General features: G+C 45.9%; 1 protein-coding gene across 1 annotated transcript in view; it reads right to left on the bottom strand.

The window, feature by feature from the left end:
• The window catches only part of MYO5C (myosin VC), a 90,441-nt gene that overhangs the window by 62,912 nt on the left and 7,024 nt on the right, over nucleotides 1-20,505 (bottom strand). The window contains exons 2-7 of the mRNA XM_054565417.1: nucleotides 13,408-13,518; nucleotides 9,773-9,938; nucleotides 9,055-9,199; nucleotides 5,987-6,143; nucleotides 4,130-4,273; nucleotides 464-545 (exon numbers count right to left, since the gene is read on the bottom strand). Coding sequence (XP_054421392.1) covers nucleotides 464-545; nucleotides 4,130-4,273; nucleotides 5,987-6,143; nucleotides 9,055-9,199; nucleotides 9,773-9,938; nucleotides 13,408-13,518 — 805 coding nt within the window. The remainder of the gene's footprint in view (nucleotides 1-463; nucleotides 546-4,129; nucleotides 4,274-5,986; nucleotides 6,144-9,054; nucleotides 9,200-9,772; nucleotides 9,939-13,407; nucleotides 13,519-20,505) is intronic.

Genomic DNA, 20,505 nt, shown 5'->3' with positions numbered 1-20,505 from the left:
ATTATCTTCACGTGACTTCGTTATGACTACATAAAATAGTGACCTTGAGTCATCAAGAATTTCAAATTATGATAGAGGTGCTCTGTCTCTGAAGGAAAATATGGCAAACATGTTAGAAAAATGACCATCCAAGGAGTTCAGATAAAAAAGAAAAGTTTGGGGGACTTAGGGCAGTGAGTGCTAGCTGTCGGGAGGCCTTATCCAGGCGGTTCCAGCTGCAGGAGCACAATCACCCATGACCTTTGACAAGAACTCTGGGGTTGAAGGGCTCCCCCTTCCTGGACCCCCAACCCATCAGCCCTAATCTATCTCCTTCGAGGCATCAACTCTTCCCCAAAACTCAAGGATCTTATATCTTGGGACAGAATATATTTTTAAAGTGATGTTAATATATGAAGAAGAAATTAACCTCGAATTTAAAGCCCTACAGAAAAGGCTCTTCTACATACCATCCACCACGTACCCAGTTTAAGATGTTTAAATTCCGACTGTTGCGCTGATGCACAAAGCTGATAGAAAATGTGATAATTTCGTTCATTTTCTGACTGTGAAAAAAAGACAAGTCCCAAAATTACACCAACCTTTTACAAGTGAAAATGTGAAGTTTCTACCAGGGGGCCTTAGCGGGCCGATCTGGGCTGGCAGCTGTGCTCTCCGGGGCCTGGGCGTTCCCCTGTGCTTCCGCTGCGCTCAGCCCCCCGTGGCCCGCCTGCCCCGCCCCGCTGGCTCACGGGCAGGCCCTTCCTCCCCCAGCGGGGACTGGTGGCCCAAGGTGGTCTCCAGAGAACGACCCCAGAGAAAATGCTGCTAAATGAAAACATTCTATGAAGTGGAAATCATGTAGTTTGCTCATTGAAATTTTTAAGAAGCTCATCACAATACAAGGCTTCCTGCTACCCTCTTCCTGGGCCAATGCTATGAGAATTTTCTCCATTTTACTGAAAAGAGAGCCTTTCTCTTAAACTCCCCCTCACTAATTTTAATTCCATCCTCTTTCTGGTAACAAAGCCAATCTAACGGTTTCATCTGTTTCAAACAGATTTCAGGTTCTAGAAAGATAAATCTGACTTTTAACTCTAATGAATTTTTAAGTGCCCCAAATTAAAAGTCATAATCTTAAAAAAAAAGTCATAATCTTTTCTCTAGGACATATAGCTCCACTGATATTGCATCTATCCATCATTTTTGTGGCCATGGGTGTTCCTCAAAAAATTAAAAATAGAATTGCCAAATGACCCAGCAATGCCTCTTCTGGGTATCTACCCAAAACATTTGAAAATACTTTATTAGTAGATATTTATGCAATCATATTGTAATATGGTGCCAGGTATGTACTGGAAATATTGGGGAGATCACTTTGTAAAGCATATGATTGTAAAGCATATGATGCTGCACACCTGAAACTAATACAAAATAATATTGCATGTAAACAGTAATTAAAAAAAGATCTATGTACCTCTATGTTCATTGCAGCATTATTTACAATAGCTAAGACATGGTAATAACCAAAGTGTTCTTCAGTTGAAGATGAGATAAAGAAAATATAGAACATAGAAACTTCTGGCCAAGATGGAGGCATAGGTAGACACACTTCACCTCCTCGTGCAACAAGAAGGATAACAACCAATCTAAAAACAAATAACAACCAGAACTGCCAGAAAAATAGAACTGTATGGAAGTCTGACAACCAAGGAGTTAAAGAAGAAACATTCACTGAGATGGGTGGGAGGGGTGGAGACAGGGTAGAGAGGATGCACAGTGAGGTGGTGTTGGCGGCAGCAGCAGCCAGCAGAATGGGCGGTCCCACATTCACATGCGGCAGATAAAAACCAGAAGGGACAACTAGGGAGCAAGCAATCCCAGCCCCACATCAGACCACACACCCCACGGCTCCAGCGCCAGGAAAATAAAGTCTCATAACCTCTGACTGTAAAAGCCACCAGGGTTTGGGACACTGGAAGAAACTGCCAGTCTCTCAGGAGAGTCCATGTAAAGGGCCCACAGGCCCTAGAATGTACACAAACCAACCCACCTGGGGAATCAGCACCAGGGCAGCAGCTAGAGGGGCACCTGTCGCATTCAGGAAATGAGGAAAGTGACTGAAATGGGACAAGAGCTCAGCAAGCAGCATTGTTCCCTCTCTGACCCCTCCTACACATACAGCACCATGAAGAGGTGAAGCTTATCCCCCTGCCCCAGTGAATGCCTAAGGCTCTGCCTCTTACAACATAACAGGTGCGCTGACCCGTGGAGTCTGATATGCAGAAACACAGGGAGGCTGCAAAATAGGGGAGACAAAGAAAGGTGACCCAAATGAAAGAACAGAACAAAACTCCAGAAAAAGAACTAAGTGACATGGAAGTACCCAACCTACAAGATGCAGAGATCAAAACACTGGTGATCAGGATGTTCACAGAAATGATTGAGGACAGCCGCAAAAATAAAGGGAAAAATGGAGGCTATACAAATTGAAATAAAGAAAAATAGACAAGGAACTGAAAGTTGAGGGAAAGAAAGCTAGGATTCAAATCAGTGATTTGGAACAGAAGGAAGGAATAAATATTCACTCGGAACAGAAAAAAGAAACAAGAATTCAAAAAAATGAGGAGAGGTTGGGGAATTTCTGGGAAAACTTAAAACATTTCAACATCGGAATCATAGGGATGTCAGAAGAAGAAGAGGAATAACAAGAAATTGAAAACTTATTTGAAAAAATAATGAAAGAAAACTTCCCCAGTTTGGTGAAGGAAATACACATGCAAGTTCAGGAAGCTCAGAGAGTCCCAAACAAGTTGGACTCAAAGTAGGCCACATCAAGACATAGCATAATTAAAATGCCAAAGGTTAAAGATAAAGAGAGAATCTTAAAAGCAGCAAGAGAAAAGGAAACCATAACCTACAAAGGAGTTCCCATAAGACTATCAGCAAGAAACCTTGCAGGCAAGAAGGGGCTGGCAAGAAGTATTCAAAGTCATGAAAAAAAGGAACCTATATCCAAGATTACTCTATCCAGCAAAGCTATCATTTAGGGAGAGGAAGTGCTTCTCAGATAACGTAAATTTAAAGGAGTTCATTGTCACCAAGCCCTTATTATATGAAATGTTAAAGGGACGCATCTGAGAAAAAGAAGATCAAAACCATGAACAGTAAACTGACAACAGACTCACAACCATCAAGAAATGAACCTAAAAACAAAAACAAAAACAGAAACAAACTAAGCAAACAACTAGAATAGGAACAGAATCACAGAAATGGAGATCACATGGAGTATTATAAGTGGGGAGGGGCAGGGGGAAAAGAGAGGAAAAGGTACAGGGAATAAGAAGTATAAATAGTAGGTACAAAATAGACCGGGGTGGGGCGTGGGGTTAGGAATAGTATGGGAAATGGAGAAGCCAAAGAACTTACATGTATGATCCATGGACATGAACTAAGGGGAAAGGATATTGCTGGAGGGAATGAGCATACCAGCCGGAGAGGGGCAAAGGCAAAAAACCTATGGGACAACTGTAAAAGCATAATCAATAAAATATACTTTAAAGAAGAATATATAGTACATATATACAATGGAATACTACTCAGCCATAAAAAGGATGAAATGTTGCCATTTGCAACAGCGTGAATGGATCCTGAGAGTATTGTAAGTGAAATAAGTCTGATGGAAAAGGATAAGAAAACATTATTTCAATCATATATGGGATATAAAACAAAAAGCAACAAATGAACAAACAAAACAAATATCCAAATAAACCAGAAGCCAAACTCATAGATACAGACAACAGAATGGTAGTCACCAGAGAGAAAGGGGGTTGGGGGGGAGGAAGATGGCAAAGGGGTCAAATATATGGTGACAGACTAGACTTCAGGTGATAAGCACACAATATAGTATATAGATGTCATATTATAATATTGCACACCTGAAATTTATATAATGGTATTAGCCAATGTTATCCAAATAAATTTTTTAATTAAATAAAATTTTTTTAAGGAACAAAAAAATAAACCAAACTGCAAATGAAAGATAGAAATATATTCAAGTCACAGAGAAATATAGGTGTCTAACATGTATATGAATGGGAACAATACTTGAAAATTTAGGAAAAAGGAAATTTAATATTTTTATCCTTACTTGAAAGACAACTCTGGATTTCTCCAGCAGGTAGGTTCTCATGTTGGCGCCTATAATTTGATTTCTTTCATCAAAACTGATTTCTGTGTATTTCCCAAATCGACTGCTGTTATCATTGCGGGTGGTCTTGGCATTCCCAACAGCCTATAAAGCACAGGATTCTCTTGAAATAACCACATTAAAAAGATCTTTGCATGAACATTAACATTATTGGAACAGTTTTAGTAAAATCTAATCCTGTATGTTGGGAGGAGGTCTGATTAGCAGAGGGAGTCAGGGGTGCGGGGCAAGAAGCCCAAGGCTTGCAGGGGGCACAAGGCGCCCTTAGCCTGCCATTCAAGGCTCTCCTCAGTCTTGCTGGGAGACACTGAGCAGAACCAGAACAAGTGCAGGTTCTGATGTTTTAGGGCCCTGGATTCCTTTTTTACTACCTGGGTAATGCTAGATACGTTATTTCATCTTTCTCTGTAATATGGGAAAAATAAGTATCGTACAGAATTGGCAGGAAACTAATACAAAGTGCCTGAACTCATCCAGGCCCCAAATATTATAAATGCTCGAGTAAAAGTCCACATCCTTCATTCATCATTTATTTCTATCCTCAGCCCTTACCGCTTCCCGGTTCAAAATTTCGGCTCAAGAAAAAACCTGCCTTCTCACATCCGCCTTACACTCTGAGCATGACTTTAGCTTTTCACGTCTATTCTTGAATTCCAGTTCTTCTGTCTCCCTCTGTGGGCGCCCCTTATGTTCAGGGTACTGTTTCTGCATGTGTACTGTACTTCCTGCCTAGGTCATCATACTTTACAACATATATAATGGAGCCCCTGCTATGGGCCACATGCTCGGCAGACAAAGGTGAACCAAGAAGACATAGTCCTGACTTCATGGAGCTTATAGTCTAATGGGCAAGGCCAACCCTGAACAAATATCCACACAAAATTACCCATGGGGCATTGAAGTAGGCAGTGCTTCTTGACTTTTCTATTGCTATCTTGCACTGAGATTTATGTTTCTATTTAACTTGAAAACATGCTTATGTTAGAGGAGTCTTACAACTTGGGGACTGGGCCTTATTCTATTTCATGACATCCCATATTATCTGGCACAGAGGCATAAACAAAATAGGTGGCGGTCTGATAAATATTCATTGAGGAGAAAACGGAGAGGAGAGGTCTAGAAAGCTAATGTTCTTAATTACTTGCTCTATTTCCAAATAAATCCAAACTGATCCTCTTCCCATTTTGCAAGGCAGCCAGAGCTGGCCTTTGGGCCTTCGCCTGAGCCTTTCAGATGCCCCTTCTTCTAAGAGAACTATGTCCTTATCCCTGGGTGCTCTCATGGCTGGCCCTGCCCACCCCTCTGACCATCCAGGTTCTGCTGATGAATCCATTAAAGGGGAGGAGGAAGAGCCTTGATATATGGTATTTGCCAATTTTTAAGGTGTAGATACTCCCACCATGACTGATCTCAAACTACCATAGGTTTAACAATAGCTCACAACAAAATCCCTGAGTATTTAAGCATCAGCTCAGGAATGCTGGTGCCTGCTGGCTGGAGAGCTCCACTGGCCCCAGTGCTCTGGTGTCTGTTGTTGAGGAACTTTCCCCTGGGATATAAATGTGAACAGGGGACTCCTGAAATCGGATGGCAGGATTTCTAGCCCAGCAGGCGGAGGAGAGACTCAGAAGCAGCAAGCTCTGGCCCTGCCTCCCTCAGACCCCACGCTCACTTTGGTCTTTGATGGGTGGGGGAGCTGTGGTTAGCCAGGACAACACATAGGCAAACCAACCCGTCTCTCCATCAGCACACGCCCCGCCTCCACGCCTGCTTCCCACCCCACCCCCGGCTACACACCTCAGTTATGGGGTTAGATGCCAGAACCTTGTCTTCCACGTGGGCGTTACTGTTCGACTTGCTGACGGTGGCGAAGTACCTCATGGCATACCGAGCAGACACGGTCTTTCCGGCACCTGACTCCCCGCTTACAATTATTGACTGATTTTTATTGTTTCTAAAGCAAACAAATGAGAGAATTTTAAAAACATTCATTTCTTCTTATTAAAAAGGCAGTAGCTACTCATTAAGGAAAAACGCAGGCAAGCAGGGAGGGACATTTAGTCTCATCACTCTAAAGTAACTGTTTTCAACATTCCAGTGAATTTCCTTCTAGTCTTTTTTCCCATGTGGCCATGTTAAACACACAATTTTTGTTTCCTGCTATGTCTCCTATGTTGAGAGTCCCCAAGACCAATTCCAGGTTCAATGATCCACTAGGACTCACAGGACTCAGCATTTAGTCGTACTCACGGATAAAATTTATTACACCAAAATGATAAAAAGTAAGTCAGTGAAGGGAAAATGCACACAGCGTCACGTCCAGAGGAAGCCAGGCGTCAATGTCCAGGAGTCCCCTCCCAGTGGAGGACACATTTAATTCTTCCAGCAATGAACTGCGACAACATGTGGGAAATGCTGTCTACCTGGGAAGCTCATTAGAGACTCAGCACCTGGGGGCTGGTCACACAGGCACCCCCCAACAGACACCAAAATTCCAGGTGCCCAGGGGAAAGCAGATGTTCGGCATGAACCACACTGTTTACACAAACAGTTTAAGCTTAGGTGCAATGAGCCACTCTTATCAATTAGGAAGCGGTGAGAACCTTCCTGAAATCCAAGTTCCCAGAGGCCAGCCTGGACATTTTTGCAAACAGGCCTCTAGTGAAAGCAGTCTCAAGCCTATGTTAACTCCTTTCTGCATATTCCCACTTAAATATAGTGAATAAAAACATTTTAAAGACATAACTTGGAGAGCAATGATTCAACGTATGCTTGGGAACAGAAGTGTTCTGCAAGCCAAAAGGTTCTGTTACATAATTTAGAGATCTTAAAAAAATGCATTAAACTTTTCATGTCATAAGATGATGATGGTAGAACCTTAATGTAATGCCATTTTATGTACCTAGCATGGCTTATGTGTCAGGGGCTCCATGAATACAGGGATTCTCATTTAAGCCTCACAAAATCCTAGACCACTTACATCCATTTTACAGATGAGTACAATAGTGACCCACAGAGGTGAAGTGACGACCCAGGGCTCAGCGCGCGCAGCCTCCCCTGTGAACACCTTGGGGGAGCCTGAGAGGTGGAGCTCCTAGTTCAAAAGAGGGAGCTAAGACTCAGGTGAATGCCACCCTCAGTGTCCCTCGGCCGGTAGAAGGGGGCTGCGGTTATTAAGGCTGGGCTCTCCGGACCCAGTCTAGTCTCAGCGAGTCCCACATGAGTGCATCTTGTGTTCGTGCTCCTACGCCAGTCAGACAGACAGACCTCTGGAGAAAACTGGTTTTTCAAGCTGGAGCCTGGCTCACCCCGCAGCTCCCAGTAGCTCATACTGCGGATGCCCAGGAGCAGCCCTGCCTCTTGGGCTCTGAGCCAGGCACTCTCATCTTGAAGATGAAGCAGGGCAAATCCTAGAACCACAGGTTTTTCGGGGCTGGAAGGAAACTTGCTGTGGCAGAAACCAAGGTAATTTGTTTTTAATTGGTAATTTTCTATCTAGCATTCATTCTCATCTTTCTTCCTAGGGACTATGCCCCAATTTCTAGTGGGCACAGTGCTGTCTATATGAAAAACTACATATCCCAGCTTCCCTTGTGGCTAGGCAGGGCCAGGTAAGTGGGTCTTAGCCAATGAGCTGTGATCAGAAGTGCTTTGCAGGGCTTCTGGAAAGTCTCCTTAACGGGGAGGGGCCCAATCTTCCCCTGGGACACTCTGTCACTTAGCATATAGAGGAAATAGCTAAGTGTCAGCTCAGCCCTGAGGATGAGAGTTCCACCCCAGGGACAGGGCCGCTGCAAGGCACCGGGTCCCTGACAGCTCGGTGGAGGTGCCGTGCTAGCCCTGGCCTGCCCATCAGATGCCTCCGCAGGAGAGAACCACACACTTCTATTTCGCTTAGGCCACTGTTTTTTCCTGATTACAAGCAATGGAGCTTGGAACGGGTGCTTGCTGAGCATCCAGTTCACAGATGAGGACCCTGGAGCTGAGGGAGATCAGGCGCTGTGCCCAAGGTTATGTAGTAAATAATGAGCAAGCCCAGGTCTCTACTTCAGGTTTTCATCTGTGAAATGAGGGTGATGATGGTAGCTCAGCTGACTTCACTGGAGTGTTGGAGGGCCAAAGACCACTGGCCATGAAACTTCTTTTATAAACTGTAACAAATAAGGTGGTGTTTATATTCTTCATGCATTACAGAAGAGGACACTGAAGCCAAAAGAGGATGGTTATGGGAAAAAGAAATTACATGTGGCATCAAAAAATCGGAGCGCAAATCCCAGGCTTTTCCATGCCGGTTGACCTTGGGCGGACGACTCCCGATTCAGTTCACTGCCCAGGCATTTTCATCCCAGGCTATTCTGAGAGCACCCAAGGTGATGCACAGGAATGTGTGCATGGTAATTGGTCCACAGGAGGCTTTTAATAAATGTTTGCTAGCAAAACAAGGAACTCCACAGGGCTGTACAAAAAAAAGTGGCAAAATTAGGATAAAACCCCAAATCTACAGCTGAAACCTGTGGTCCTCTACCATTAGACTCTGCTGCCCAGGATGGGTAAAAAAGTTTAAACATCTCACAGTGGACAATAAATCAATACTCCACCCTGCAAGAGAAGCACCTGCTACTCCTGGATTTGGAGGACCAAATTTTAACCACCTGGAAGGAACAAAACCCAGTTTAAACTCAGTTTAAACAGGTGAGTTACACATTTAGTGAGTTACACTTGTTATTCAGTACAGGTAGTCTGCTCTACGGTCTGACAGTCGCATTTAATTAGACCAAGCCAGATGCCTCCCCTCCACGGCCAGGACCTAGCAAACACAGGAGCATTAGCAGAGCCAGGGGAAGGCCCGCCCGGCAGGAGGCTACCTGGCCATCTGCTTGTATGCCTCTTCGGCCACGGCAAAGATGTGCGGGTCCATATCGCCCATGTTCTGCCCGCTGTAGGCATGGATGATGGCATCTCCGTATATTGGCAACTGCTTGTAAGGATTCATGGCCACCAAAATGATTCCTGAGAAAAGATGTTAGATGAGGTGATGGGATTCTTACTGTCACCCATTGCTCCAGGCTCTTTTGGCAAACCCCAGCTCTGCCACTTATTAAACCTTCTGTGTGACTTTGGGCAGGTCATTAGTGCTCTGCCCCAGTTCTCCGATGCCATCTACATGTCTGGGCTACTCCGAGATGATTCGATGAGATGACAGGCGAGAATGCCCTAAAACTGAGAGGCTTTGGCAATCCTCAATGTAAATGTGATGACAATATCATTGCCCCAAATTTGACAAACCCGACGAGAAACTCAAATCCAAGCTTGATCCACATATATTTTTCTTGGTAGTTCAATTTTAGCTCTTGTTGAAAATTCTCCTCACTTAGACACTTCTTTTTCTAACTAACTCTCTAAGATCAAATGTCTGTACCTTTTAGATAGAAGTTTGGGCAAATGTTTAAGTGTGATTACACGTTTTGACAGAAGTCAACATTTCTAGTACAAACGTAATATAAAACGTTTAAGCTGGATGCTCCAGGCAACAAGCACCCAGTCTCAGCGCCATTCCCGCTCTCCTAGAAACGCCCGCCTTACCACTGTAGGTGTAAATGAGTTTGGATTCTGCAAAGCGCACTCGGAGGTTGTGGAGCACGGCGGGCTCGTGCAGGTAGCTGAGGGCCGTGAGGTCGTTCTCGCCCACGAGGATGTCGGGGTTGCGGAGTGGGGGCAGAGATTCGGGATCGATGGGATAATCCAGCTGCTGTGGACAAAGATAAAAACAAAGATTTTTTTTTGGTGTTTCTGCTGGCTCACTGTCTCTCTTCTATCTACCTCCCTTCAGAGTGATCCCTGACACTCACTCGGAAAACCACACTTATGTAGAGCAATGAGAAATCTGTCTTCATGGCTGACTTTTAAAAAGTGGGAGCCGGGGACTAGGGTATTAGCTGTGCGCCCTGGGACGAGTTACTCACCCTCGCTGGGCCGCTCTTCTCTCATCTGTGAAAACACTGGACTAGGTCAGGCACTCGGTCCCTGATCCTACCACTGGGGCTCCATTGGTATGTGGTTTAGATGTCGGGTGCTGTGGTAGTTTTGGTTTGAAAACATAATTCTGCTGCTAAAATGACATGATCACCTAAGATCCCTTGCAGCTCTAAGGCTGTCGAGTCTCTGCTGAAGTTGACATGCTTCGTGGTGAGAAGTGTCTGAGGGGGTTGTCGGGGGTGGTGGTCTCTGCAAGGCTCACGGCTGCCCCGGCAGGGCTGCCCTTGCCCGTCATCCACAGCCTGGGCTGAGTAATGCCCATCCTGGCCTCTCTCCTGCTGAACTTCACCTAGTGTTTCTACAAGAGCTGCCCAAGCAGAATGAAGGCCAGGTTAGCATGCCTTGCGCTGTCCGTACTACAGGCAACTCGGCCTTCCTAATGTCAGAGCATCAAGGGACTTTATGGCCACCTGTTCTAACCTCCTTCACTTCCAGTTCACAGCCTGGGGAAGTGACTTGAACGCGGTCACCCAGCAAGCTTGTTTCCTTTCCACCTTCCCAGGCTGCCTTCCTTTCGATACCTGGTCCTGGACCAGCTCAAGGTGCCTCAGCTGCCCCTTAGCAAGTGCCCACTGTGTAGATCCTATGTCAAGCACTCAGCACTGGTTACATCATTTAATCCTCAAAACTGCCTGCCAAGGAGGGCACAACTTCCCTGATGAACAGTTAAGGAGACAGGTTCAGAAAGGCTAAGCTCCTCACCCAAGGCCCCAGAGTTCCTACGGGTCTGGCCGACTCTGGAGCCTGCATCGGGACGCCTCCTGTCAATGCTGGGAGGTCTGTTTTGTGTAAGGAGAGCAGCTCGGGCTAACCCAGGACAATGGACATGAACCCTTATAGCAGCGGCCTATTCCATTGTCAATGCAATTAGATTTGTGGACTTGCCCCAACCAGAATATTCTTCATCTACACACTTTTATTCTGAGGTTTCCTGTTTCCTGTTTTAAATTAACAGCTTCTTCCCAGGGTTTTTGTTTTTTTTTTTAACATATAGATTCAAAGTTCATAAATGTTGTGAATAAAGTCCTCTGTCAGATAAAGTAAATAAAAATTAATCAACAGCCTCCTTTTTCAGCCTCTGTGTGTGTGTGTGTGTGTGTGTGCGTGTGTGTGTGAGATGCATGAAGGAAACAGAGGGAAAGAGAAAGACAAACAGAACAGACAGTCTGGGGGAGGGGAAGAGAATGTGAAGAACATCAGATTGACAGTGGGAGGCAGAGATGCCGTTTTCCGGCACGAAGCCGGCTTTGTCCTTCAGCGTAGAGACAAACAGTCGAGTTTCGGAGCAGCCTGGCTGCCTGCCATCTTACCCGCCCCTCCCCGCCTCCTCTGGGCAGCTGGATTAGGGCCAGGAACGCTGCCTCCTGAAGCCCTGCTGATGTCCCTAAAGCAGCGCACGGCCACTGCAGCTGCTGCCCGAGATTTTTCTCCCAGAGCCACTTGACCCCTAGTCAGAACCTTGACTGTGCACAGGAGGTCCTCAACACGTGCTGCAAGGAGTTTCGGGCGGGAAGGGGAAGGCCGAATGGAGACACAACCTCCTCCTCTCGCTCCATCTCTTGTATTTGCACGCGCACACCTGGGTCATCTTGTCTGATCTTCAGCAACCCTCCCTGTGAGGGACTGTGCTGATATTAACTCCACTTTACATAAGAGGAGACGAAGGGGCTCTTTGTCACAGGTGAGCGAGTAGCGGTGGCAGGACTGAATCCAGGTATTCTGATTCTAGAGGATGCGCCCTTCACCTCTATATTCATCTTCCTTTTGGTATCTCAGGAAATGACTCCCAAATCCAGGATATTCTTTGCAGACACAGTGTCCTGTCTCCACAGAGGCCATTTGCATGCTTTGGAAATTCCAACATTTAATTTTTACTTATTTATTTTTTAAAAATATTTTATTTATTTATTTTTAGAGAGGGGAAGGGAGGGAGAAAGAGAGGGAGAGAAACATGAACGTGTGGTTGCCTGTAGCGCAACCCAGGAAGGTGCCCCAGACTGGGAACAGAACCGGTGACCCTTTGGTTCACAGGCCAGCACTCAATCCACTGAGCCACACCAGCCAGGGCTGGAAATTCCAGTATTTTAATATTCATTTGATATTCCCCAGACCAGCTCTGGCATCCAGATGAATCAGGAATCTTCTGTCCAGCTCCATATCCAAATACTTGATTCTAAGAAGGCAAGGCCCCCTTAGCTGTGGATCCAGTAGGATGTCATTAGCACTAGGGGAGGCATAGGACGACTCATGATGGATAATTAAAGCAAAGACAAAATCTGTGGAAGCTGTTCATCAAAAGACATAACCAGCCTTTGAGGGGAACTCCTCACCAAGGCACTCTACCACGGAACAATTGCTGATCTTTCTGATCAGCCTTTGGGAAGCTTTGTTTCTGTCCACTAGGCCAGTTCCTCGTTAGAAATACTTTTACCTAATTGTTGCTTATGAGGCAATTTCTAGTGTATCTGCAATGCATCAGGCCTAACTGCTTCATTTTCTAGGCAGCAGAATTCCAGGCTCACAGAGGCCCCTCATAATGTCACACAAAGCTGGACATTCCTGTCCTCTTATCCCATCTCTTGTCACTTCCCTAATAACCTTGTCATGGTCCCTCCTGGAGGTCCCAGCTCTTATGTGTTTCTATCCATCCACAGCCTGACTCGCTTTCCCTCTGTTCTCTCACACCTCCCTCTCCCTTTCTATTTTATGTCTCCCTCCTCTGTTTCCTTTCCTCTTCCCATCTTGATGTTGTTCTTCGCCAGTGTATGCCTTGGGCCCAAACTACTTCCCTCCAAGTTTCTCCTCTTTGCCCAGTCTCTGGGTTGAGGTGTAGGGAACCAAAACGGTTAATCATCTTCCAGGATTCTCCCAACAATGCTGAATCCCCGGAAATGCCGCATAAGGCACAGACCTGTCCGCTGCATCTCGTTACAGGGAGAGGCCCAGCTGAGGTAGGGCGCTTTCTGCCTTCAGCTGGTCAGTGCGGGATGGGAGCAGGGCGGGTGGGGAGAGAAGGGGGAGTGGCACCAACACGAGTGCATCCAGAGCACCAGCTGGCCCTTTTGGGTGTGTGCCCTCAGGTGCCCTCCGCTGACTGCTCCCACAGGGACCATCTGCCCCCGCCCCCACACACCCCAGTTACCCCTTATACCTCATGGCAGCTACAGCCAGTAAGGACTCACCGTTCCATCCTCCAGCAGGAGTTGCAGGACTCTGTCCCCAGCTCTGTAGTCCTTTGCTATTTCTGCAGATTTCCAAACTTCTTCAGGGTCAGGAATCCAAACCCTGTTGTACTGACCAACCCAATATGACAGGATTAATTTCAGCACTTTAGAAAGGAGGCACAGATCATCAGGTAATTAGACTCAGGCAGGTGTTTCTGTCCACTAGGTCAGTTCCTCCATTAGGAACACTGTTACCTGTTTTTGCTTATGAGGCCACCTCTAGCATATATGCAATGCGTCAGGCCTAGCTGCTGCATCTTCTAGACAGCAAACTTTTTAACATCTCCTGAATACACCTTGAAAACTGAAAGTCTAGGAGTGGCAAGGAAATCCCTGAGTGCCTTTAGAGAGAAGACCTGAGCACTGGTACAAGAGCTGGAGTGGAGATCTGGTTCACTACTGATAGACTTTGGGGCTCTGGGCCAGACACTTAACTTCTTGTGCTTCGATTTTCTCACCCATAAAATGGGTACAATAATACCTACCTCAAAGACTTGCTGGTAGGTGAAATTAGACTGTGTACGTGAATGCACTCTGCAAAGTGCTATAGAAGTAATGTTCTAGCAGCATTATCACATTCCGACCACCAGCTCAGCAGCCGAGGGTTCCCACTGTGGGAAATGCAGAAGTCCTGGTGCAGCTGCCGAGCTCAATTCCCAACAAGCACTTGGAACACCTGGCTCCGTGCTGATGTACAAGTCTCTAGGTAGAACCATACTGCTTTGTACTGAATTGTGTCACCTCTGAAATTCATATGTTAAAGCTCTCATCTCCAGTGTGACGGCATTTGGAGATAGGGTGTTTTAGAGGTAATTAATCTTAAATGAATCATAAGACCCTGATCTTATAGCTATAGTGTCTTCATAAGAAGAGACACCAGAGAGCTTGTGCACACACCCTCTTCACCTGCCTGCACTGACGGAAGGCCCTATGAGTGGACAATGAGAAGGCAGCTGTCTACACCCAAGGGGAGAAGGCTTCACCAGACACCAATCCTGGCGACACTCTGATCTAGGACTTCCACGCCTCCATAATTGTGAGAAATAAACGTCTGTTGTTTAAGTGCCCAGTCTGTGGTATATTGTTATGGTAGCCCTAGCAGACTCATACACAGGCCTAATAATTCACATATAAGAAATCGGGTGGTCTCACTCTCCAGAATTTACCAGTGGTACCTGAATGCTGTTCAAGATAAAGACAAAGTGACTGCTGAGTGCTCATACTGTGGCTGTCATCACAGGGTCCCATAAGTTGTTTCTCTCCTCCAGACACCCTGTCTGCAGCACGCACTGACTGCATCTGCTCTTCCAGCCAGACCCCATGTCTAAGTCTCCTGTCGCAGCCTATAAATTCATTCACCTGACCATTTGTTTGTTCATTTGTTCCTTCATTTGCTCATGTATACATTCATTCAATAAATACTTGCTAAACATCTATGATGTCTATGTCTGGCACAGTTCTGGGTTACCAAAGAGGGAAGGCATCTTTTCAGGGTCACCACAGTCTTCCTACTAACCCAGCCAGTCACTGATCTGTAGCTGCATTTGCATTTGTCCCTATTTGCACATCTCTGCTCAGCTATCAGTAGTTTCTATCAACCGGGGCACTCAGACAGGATACCCTGGTGTCCTGGGACATAACCAGGCTGACAGGAACAAGAATTGGGAAGCACCGACAGGAAGACATTGAGCAGTACCTAGGAAAGGACTTATATCTAAATGCTCAATAGCCCAGGGCCTCAGATAACAGGCCACCAAGTTCCCGAGGAACAGAGCTAAGATAAGCACCAGTTTTCATAATAAAAGTGAAAACAGTCTGGATGTCTATTAATAAAACAGACATTTTAAAAAGGGAGACTTCCAGCTAAGATGGAAGTATAGGTAGATACACTTTGCTTCCTCGCACAACCAAAAGAAGGACAATAAATTTAAAAACACAAAAACAACCAGAACTGTCAGAAAATCAAACTGTATGGGAAGTCTGGCTACCAAGGTGTTAAAGAAGAAACATTCATTCACACTGGTAGGAGGGGTGGAGATGGGCAGCCAGGGCAGAAAGGACATGTGGCAAGGTGGCAGTGGATGGGGGAAATCCCACATTTGCATGCGTATAAACCAGGAGGAACAACTGGGGTATGAGACATACCACACAACCCAGGGTTCCAGCATGGAGAATAAAGCCTCAGAACCTCTGGCTGTAAAATCCTGTGGGGGTTGCGGCGGCAAGAGAAACTGTCAGTCCCACAGGACAGTTCACTGGAAAGACCCACGGGGATCCTAAGATGTACTCACACCCACCCACCCACCCACCCAGGAATCAGTACCAGAAGGGCCCAATTTGCTTGTGAGTAGTGGGGGAAGTGACTGAAAGTGGGGTGAGAGCTGGGCAAGTGACATTGTTCCCTCTCTGATCCCTCCCCCACATACAGCACCACAATGAAGGGAAGCAGTTGCCCTGTCCTGGCAAATACCAAAGGCTCCACCCCTTACAATGTAACAGGTGTACCAACATAAAGAAATATGGCCCAAATGAAAGATCAGATCAAAACTCCAGAAAAAGAACTGAGCTACGAGGAGATAGCCAACCTATCAGATGCAGAGTTCAAAACACTGGTAATCAGGATGCTCACAGAAATGATTGAGGACAGGCACAAAATAGAGGAAGAAGTGAAGGCTATAAAAAGTGAAATAAAGTAAAATACACAGGGAACCAATAGTGAAGGGAAGGAAACCAGAACTCAGATCAATGATTTGGAACAGAGGGCAGAAATAAACATTTGACCTGAACATAATGGAGAAACAAGAATTCAGAACAACAAGGAGAGGCTAAGGAACCTCTGGGACAACTTTAAACATTCCAGTGTCCGTATCATAGGGGTGTCAGAAGAAGAAGAGGAAGAGCAAGAAATTGAAAACTTATTTGAAAAAATAATGAAGAACTTCCCCAGTCTGGCAAAGAAAGTAGACTTCCAGGAAGTCCAGGAAGCTCAGAGAGTCCCAAAGAAACTGGATCTAAGGAGGAACACACCAAAGCACATCATAATTAAATTATCCAAGGTTAAAGATAAGGAGAGAATCTTAAAAGCAGCAAGAGAAAACGAGAGCATTCCCTACAAAGGAGCTCCCATAAGACTATTAGCTGATTTCTCAAAAGAAAACTTGCAGGCAAGAAGGGGCTGGAAAGAAGTATTCAATGTCATGAAAGGCAAAGACCTACATCCAAGATTACTCTATTTGGCAAAGCTATCACTTAGAATGGAAGGGCAGATAAAGTGCTTCCCTGATAAGGTCAAGTTAAAGGAGTTCATCAGCACACCCATATTATACGAAATGTTAAAGAGACTTATCTAAGAAAAAGAAGAAAATCAAAACTATGAACAGTAAAATGACAACAAACTCACAACCATCAACAATGGAACCTAAAGAAAATGAAAACAAAAACAAACTAAGCAAACTATTAGAACAGGAACAGAATCACAGAAATGGAGATCAGAGGGGAGCAGGACAGGGAGAATAAGGGAAAATGTACAGGGAATAAGAAGCATAATTTGTAGGTTCAAAATAGGTAGGGGGAGGTTAAGAATACTAGAGGAAATGGAGAAGCCAAAGAACTTATATATATAACCCATGGACATGAACTAAGGTAGGGGGGGAACGCTGGCGGGAGGGGGGCTACAGGGCAGAGGGGGAGAGAGGAGAGAAAAATATGGGACAACTGTACTAGCATAACCAATAAAGTATACTTAAAAAAAGAGAAAGAAATACAACCATGGTATACTCACAGAATGGAATACTACTAACCAATAAAAAGAGTCAATACAAGCAAGATACAAGCAAGAACTCGAATGAATCTCTAAAGCATCATTGTTAGTCAAAGAAGCTTTACACAAACAAGTACATTCTCTTTAAGTCCTTTAAAGGAAGTGCCAGAACAGGTAAAATTAATGTATGATGGGGAAATTCAGAGCAGCAGTGCCCCTGAGGTAGGTAGGCCTTGGGAGTGACTGGGAAGGTGCATGAAGGGGTGTTCTGGGGTGACGACCACATTCTATATGTTGATGGGGTTTGTGTTGCACAGGGCTAAGCCCCTTTCAAACCTCAGAGAACATACACTTAAGATGTGTGCATTTCATTCTCTGGAAATTCTACATGCAGAACTAAATAAATATGGGACTCTTAGTAATATGCACACTAAAATATTTAGATGGACGTGTATTGACGTATACAATTTACTGTAAAATGCTTCAAAATATTAGATGGGTTGAGGGTGGATAGAAGTATAGAAAGATGGATAGGCATGTGATACAACAGATAGGGTAAAATGTTCATACTAGAATCTACGTGGTGGGACGCATGCTCACTGTAGAGTTCTTTCCGCTTTACTGTGTGCTTAAAATTTTCATGACAAGATGTTGGAGGAAATGAAAAATAAATATAAAATGCAGTTCAGGGTTTCAGTGCTAGACTTGGGCATAGTTGGCTGAGGAGCATGGCAATAAATATGTTAGTTAATATAAATTGCCTCACTTAACCAAAAGAATATATATGTATGTATATATTTAAAATTGGTTGGATATCAGTCATGACTCCCTAAGTTATTTGAGTTGCGTTCATTATCGACAGCTAGCTACGAGCAGAAGCTTGATGAAATGCGGCAGGAATGGGTAAGATTGGAGAGCGAGAGAAAATGGAAGAACGACCCGACAGGCAGTGACACATCCTCAGATACACACAGCCCTGCAAATAGGTGGACAGAGGCCTAATAAACAAACACACACACACCTCTCAGACACACATGCTCGCATTTTATGTATCCTTGTGGCCATGGGCTACCATTTTCTAGCTCAGGCCTGCTGCTGAAAATATTGCCAATCTCATAAAGCTGAGTCACTAATACACTACCTCAATTTATCAAGAATTGGCCACTACAGAATTTTAAAGCTGAAAAGCTCCTTGAAAATTATCTACTCAAAGTTGTTTGTCAATGTCCTTTTACAGCCACAGGAAGCTTACTTCCGTTGAAACGGTAGCAGTTCCCTTGTGAAAGAGGTAAAAACGGAGGGGTTATGGTGGGAGCCCAGCCGGAGGGCTATGGCCGAGGTCTGTCAAGTCCTTCCACAGAAGCTGGGGGCCTGAGAAATATGTGATGTTAAAATCCCTAAATCAATCTAAGCCTTTATTTTACTAATCCCCAAACTGAAGCCCAGAGAGGTCAGTAATTGGCCAGTTACCACACAGAGAGTCTCAAAGGCCAGGACTCCAGGGGAGTCAGGGTCTGGGACTTTGACTTGAACTATTAGTTAAATGAGTCTGATCCTGAAAACAGTTCTGAACTCTCCAGTGCAACCTTCCATTTGAGCACAGGCTCTCCCAGCCCTCCTTTTAGATTTGTTTCATTGGTTTATTTCAGCTCAAAGCAGTGTTAAATGGTAGGCAGTATTAGGGCTTATGGAACCAAATGTCTGCTTCTCTTCTGGAGTGAAAGCAATGACCTCCTCGCCACCTGCCCCGAGTTCCCAGGCCGCCCACACCCTACTGGGTCTGGTGCCTCTACCAGCAACGCTGCCAGTCATTTAGGGCCCCACAGCTGAAACCCAGCCTGGTAAGTAAACACACCGAAGTTTACCCAGTTCCACGTAAGTCACACCCATTTGGTCTCTCCCTTCTTCCGGACATTCCTTTACGCACAAGGCAACACTTCAACAGAGGGAAGAGCTAACTTTGCAACATTTAGACAAACAAACGCAGTCCCTGCAAACAATATGACTAGTTCTCATGTGACCCCTCCGGTGTGGCTGCTTTTCAAGGAGCAGGGGCCTCCTGACTCAGACCGCCCTGTGGGCAGGCCCGTCTCCCACACCTTCCCTGGGAATCCTCCCCCATGGTGGGAAATCGTGGGGTCCCTTAGCCATGGAAGGCACAGGAATGAGGCAAAAGTTGCAGGTGCACTGCCCCAGAGGAAGTGATATGTGTTCCCAGGACCCAATCCGCATACCCTATGTGTGCAAGTGAGAGGGAGCAGCACCTTCTCAGGTTGCCTGCCTATTTGAAGGGATCTGCTGGCAACAGCTACAGAAATGGCTTGACAACCTTATATGGAATACGGAATGACACCCGCTTCCTCCCTCGCCACCTGTGGGCCTGAATGGGACTCCGCACAACCCGCCTCAGCCGGGCCAGAGAGGTGATACTGAGCTCTTACTCTCTCTCTTCCTCTTCCTCCCTTATTCCTCAGGGCCCTTCTGGGCCTCCTCTTGTGTCTCTCAAAGTCCTTCCAGGTCTCTTCTCACAACAGGCTCTTTCAGGAGATTTTCATCTCTTCCCGTGGTTCCCAAGACTGTCCTGGCACCCGTGCATCTGAGTCCTCAGCCCGGATCTCTCTACCGGTCTATGCCACATTTCCAATTGTCAGCCCCTAAATGTCCTCAGACACTCACAAACCCCAAGGTCAAGTGATTATTATGTCTACTCCAAACCTGCGCCGCCTCTTCCCCCCTCAAGTCCAAAAGCGGGGACGGTGCTGGGCTCCCCGCTTCCTCCACTGCACTGCAGTGGGTGTCAGGTGCTGGAGAAAGGTCTCGTCTGTCTGCCCCATCCGCCCCCACTGCCCGGCCTCAGTCAGCTCCGCCTGCCCTGCCCCCACAGCCTGCTGAGCCTCGGCCAGGCTGAGCACCAGCTCTCTGTGGACACACAGATTCCCTCACCCGCACTGGAATCAGAATTTCCATGGGTGGGGCCCAGCATGATGAAAGCTTTAAAAGTTCCCCCTTATGGGCTCTGATGAACAGCCTGGCCTGGGGAGCCTTCATCCTAACCGATTTTCCTACTCAGGCCTCCTCTTCTTACCAATCCACCCTCTGTCTGCTCCCACCCAAACCACTGGCAGTTTCTAGAACATGCTGGGCTCTCCCTTGGCTCTGCACTGAGCCACCCTCCTCTCCCCGTCAGTGAGCAAATGGCTTTGAGCAGTCGTGTCAGCTCAAGACTCCCCTCCTCTGAGGCACCTTTCCTGGCACCCTCACCTCAGGCAGAGCTCTTCCTCTTCAGAGCTCTGTCC

The sequence above is a fragment of the Pteronotus mesoamericanus genome, unplaced genomic scaffold (genome assembly GCF_021234165.1).
Source record: "Pteronotus mesoamericanus isolate MK-2021 breed Mesoamerican mustached bat unplaced genomic scaffold, CSHL_Meso_final contig_164, whole genome shotgun sequence".
NCBI classification, from domain to species: domain Eukaryota; kingdom Metazoa; phylum Chordata; class Mammalia; order Chiroptera; family Mormoopidae; genus Pteronotus; species Pteronotus mesoamericanus.
The sequence above is the reverse complement of the archived record's forward strand: the minus strand, read 5'-3'. Positions and strand labels throughout refer to the sequence as shown.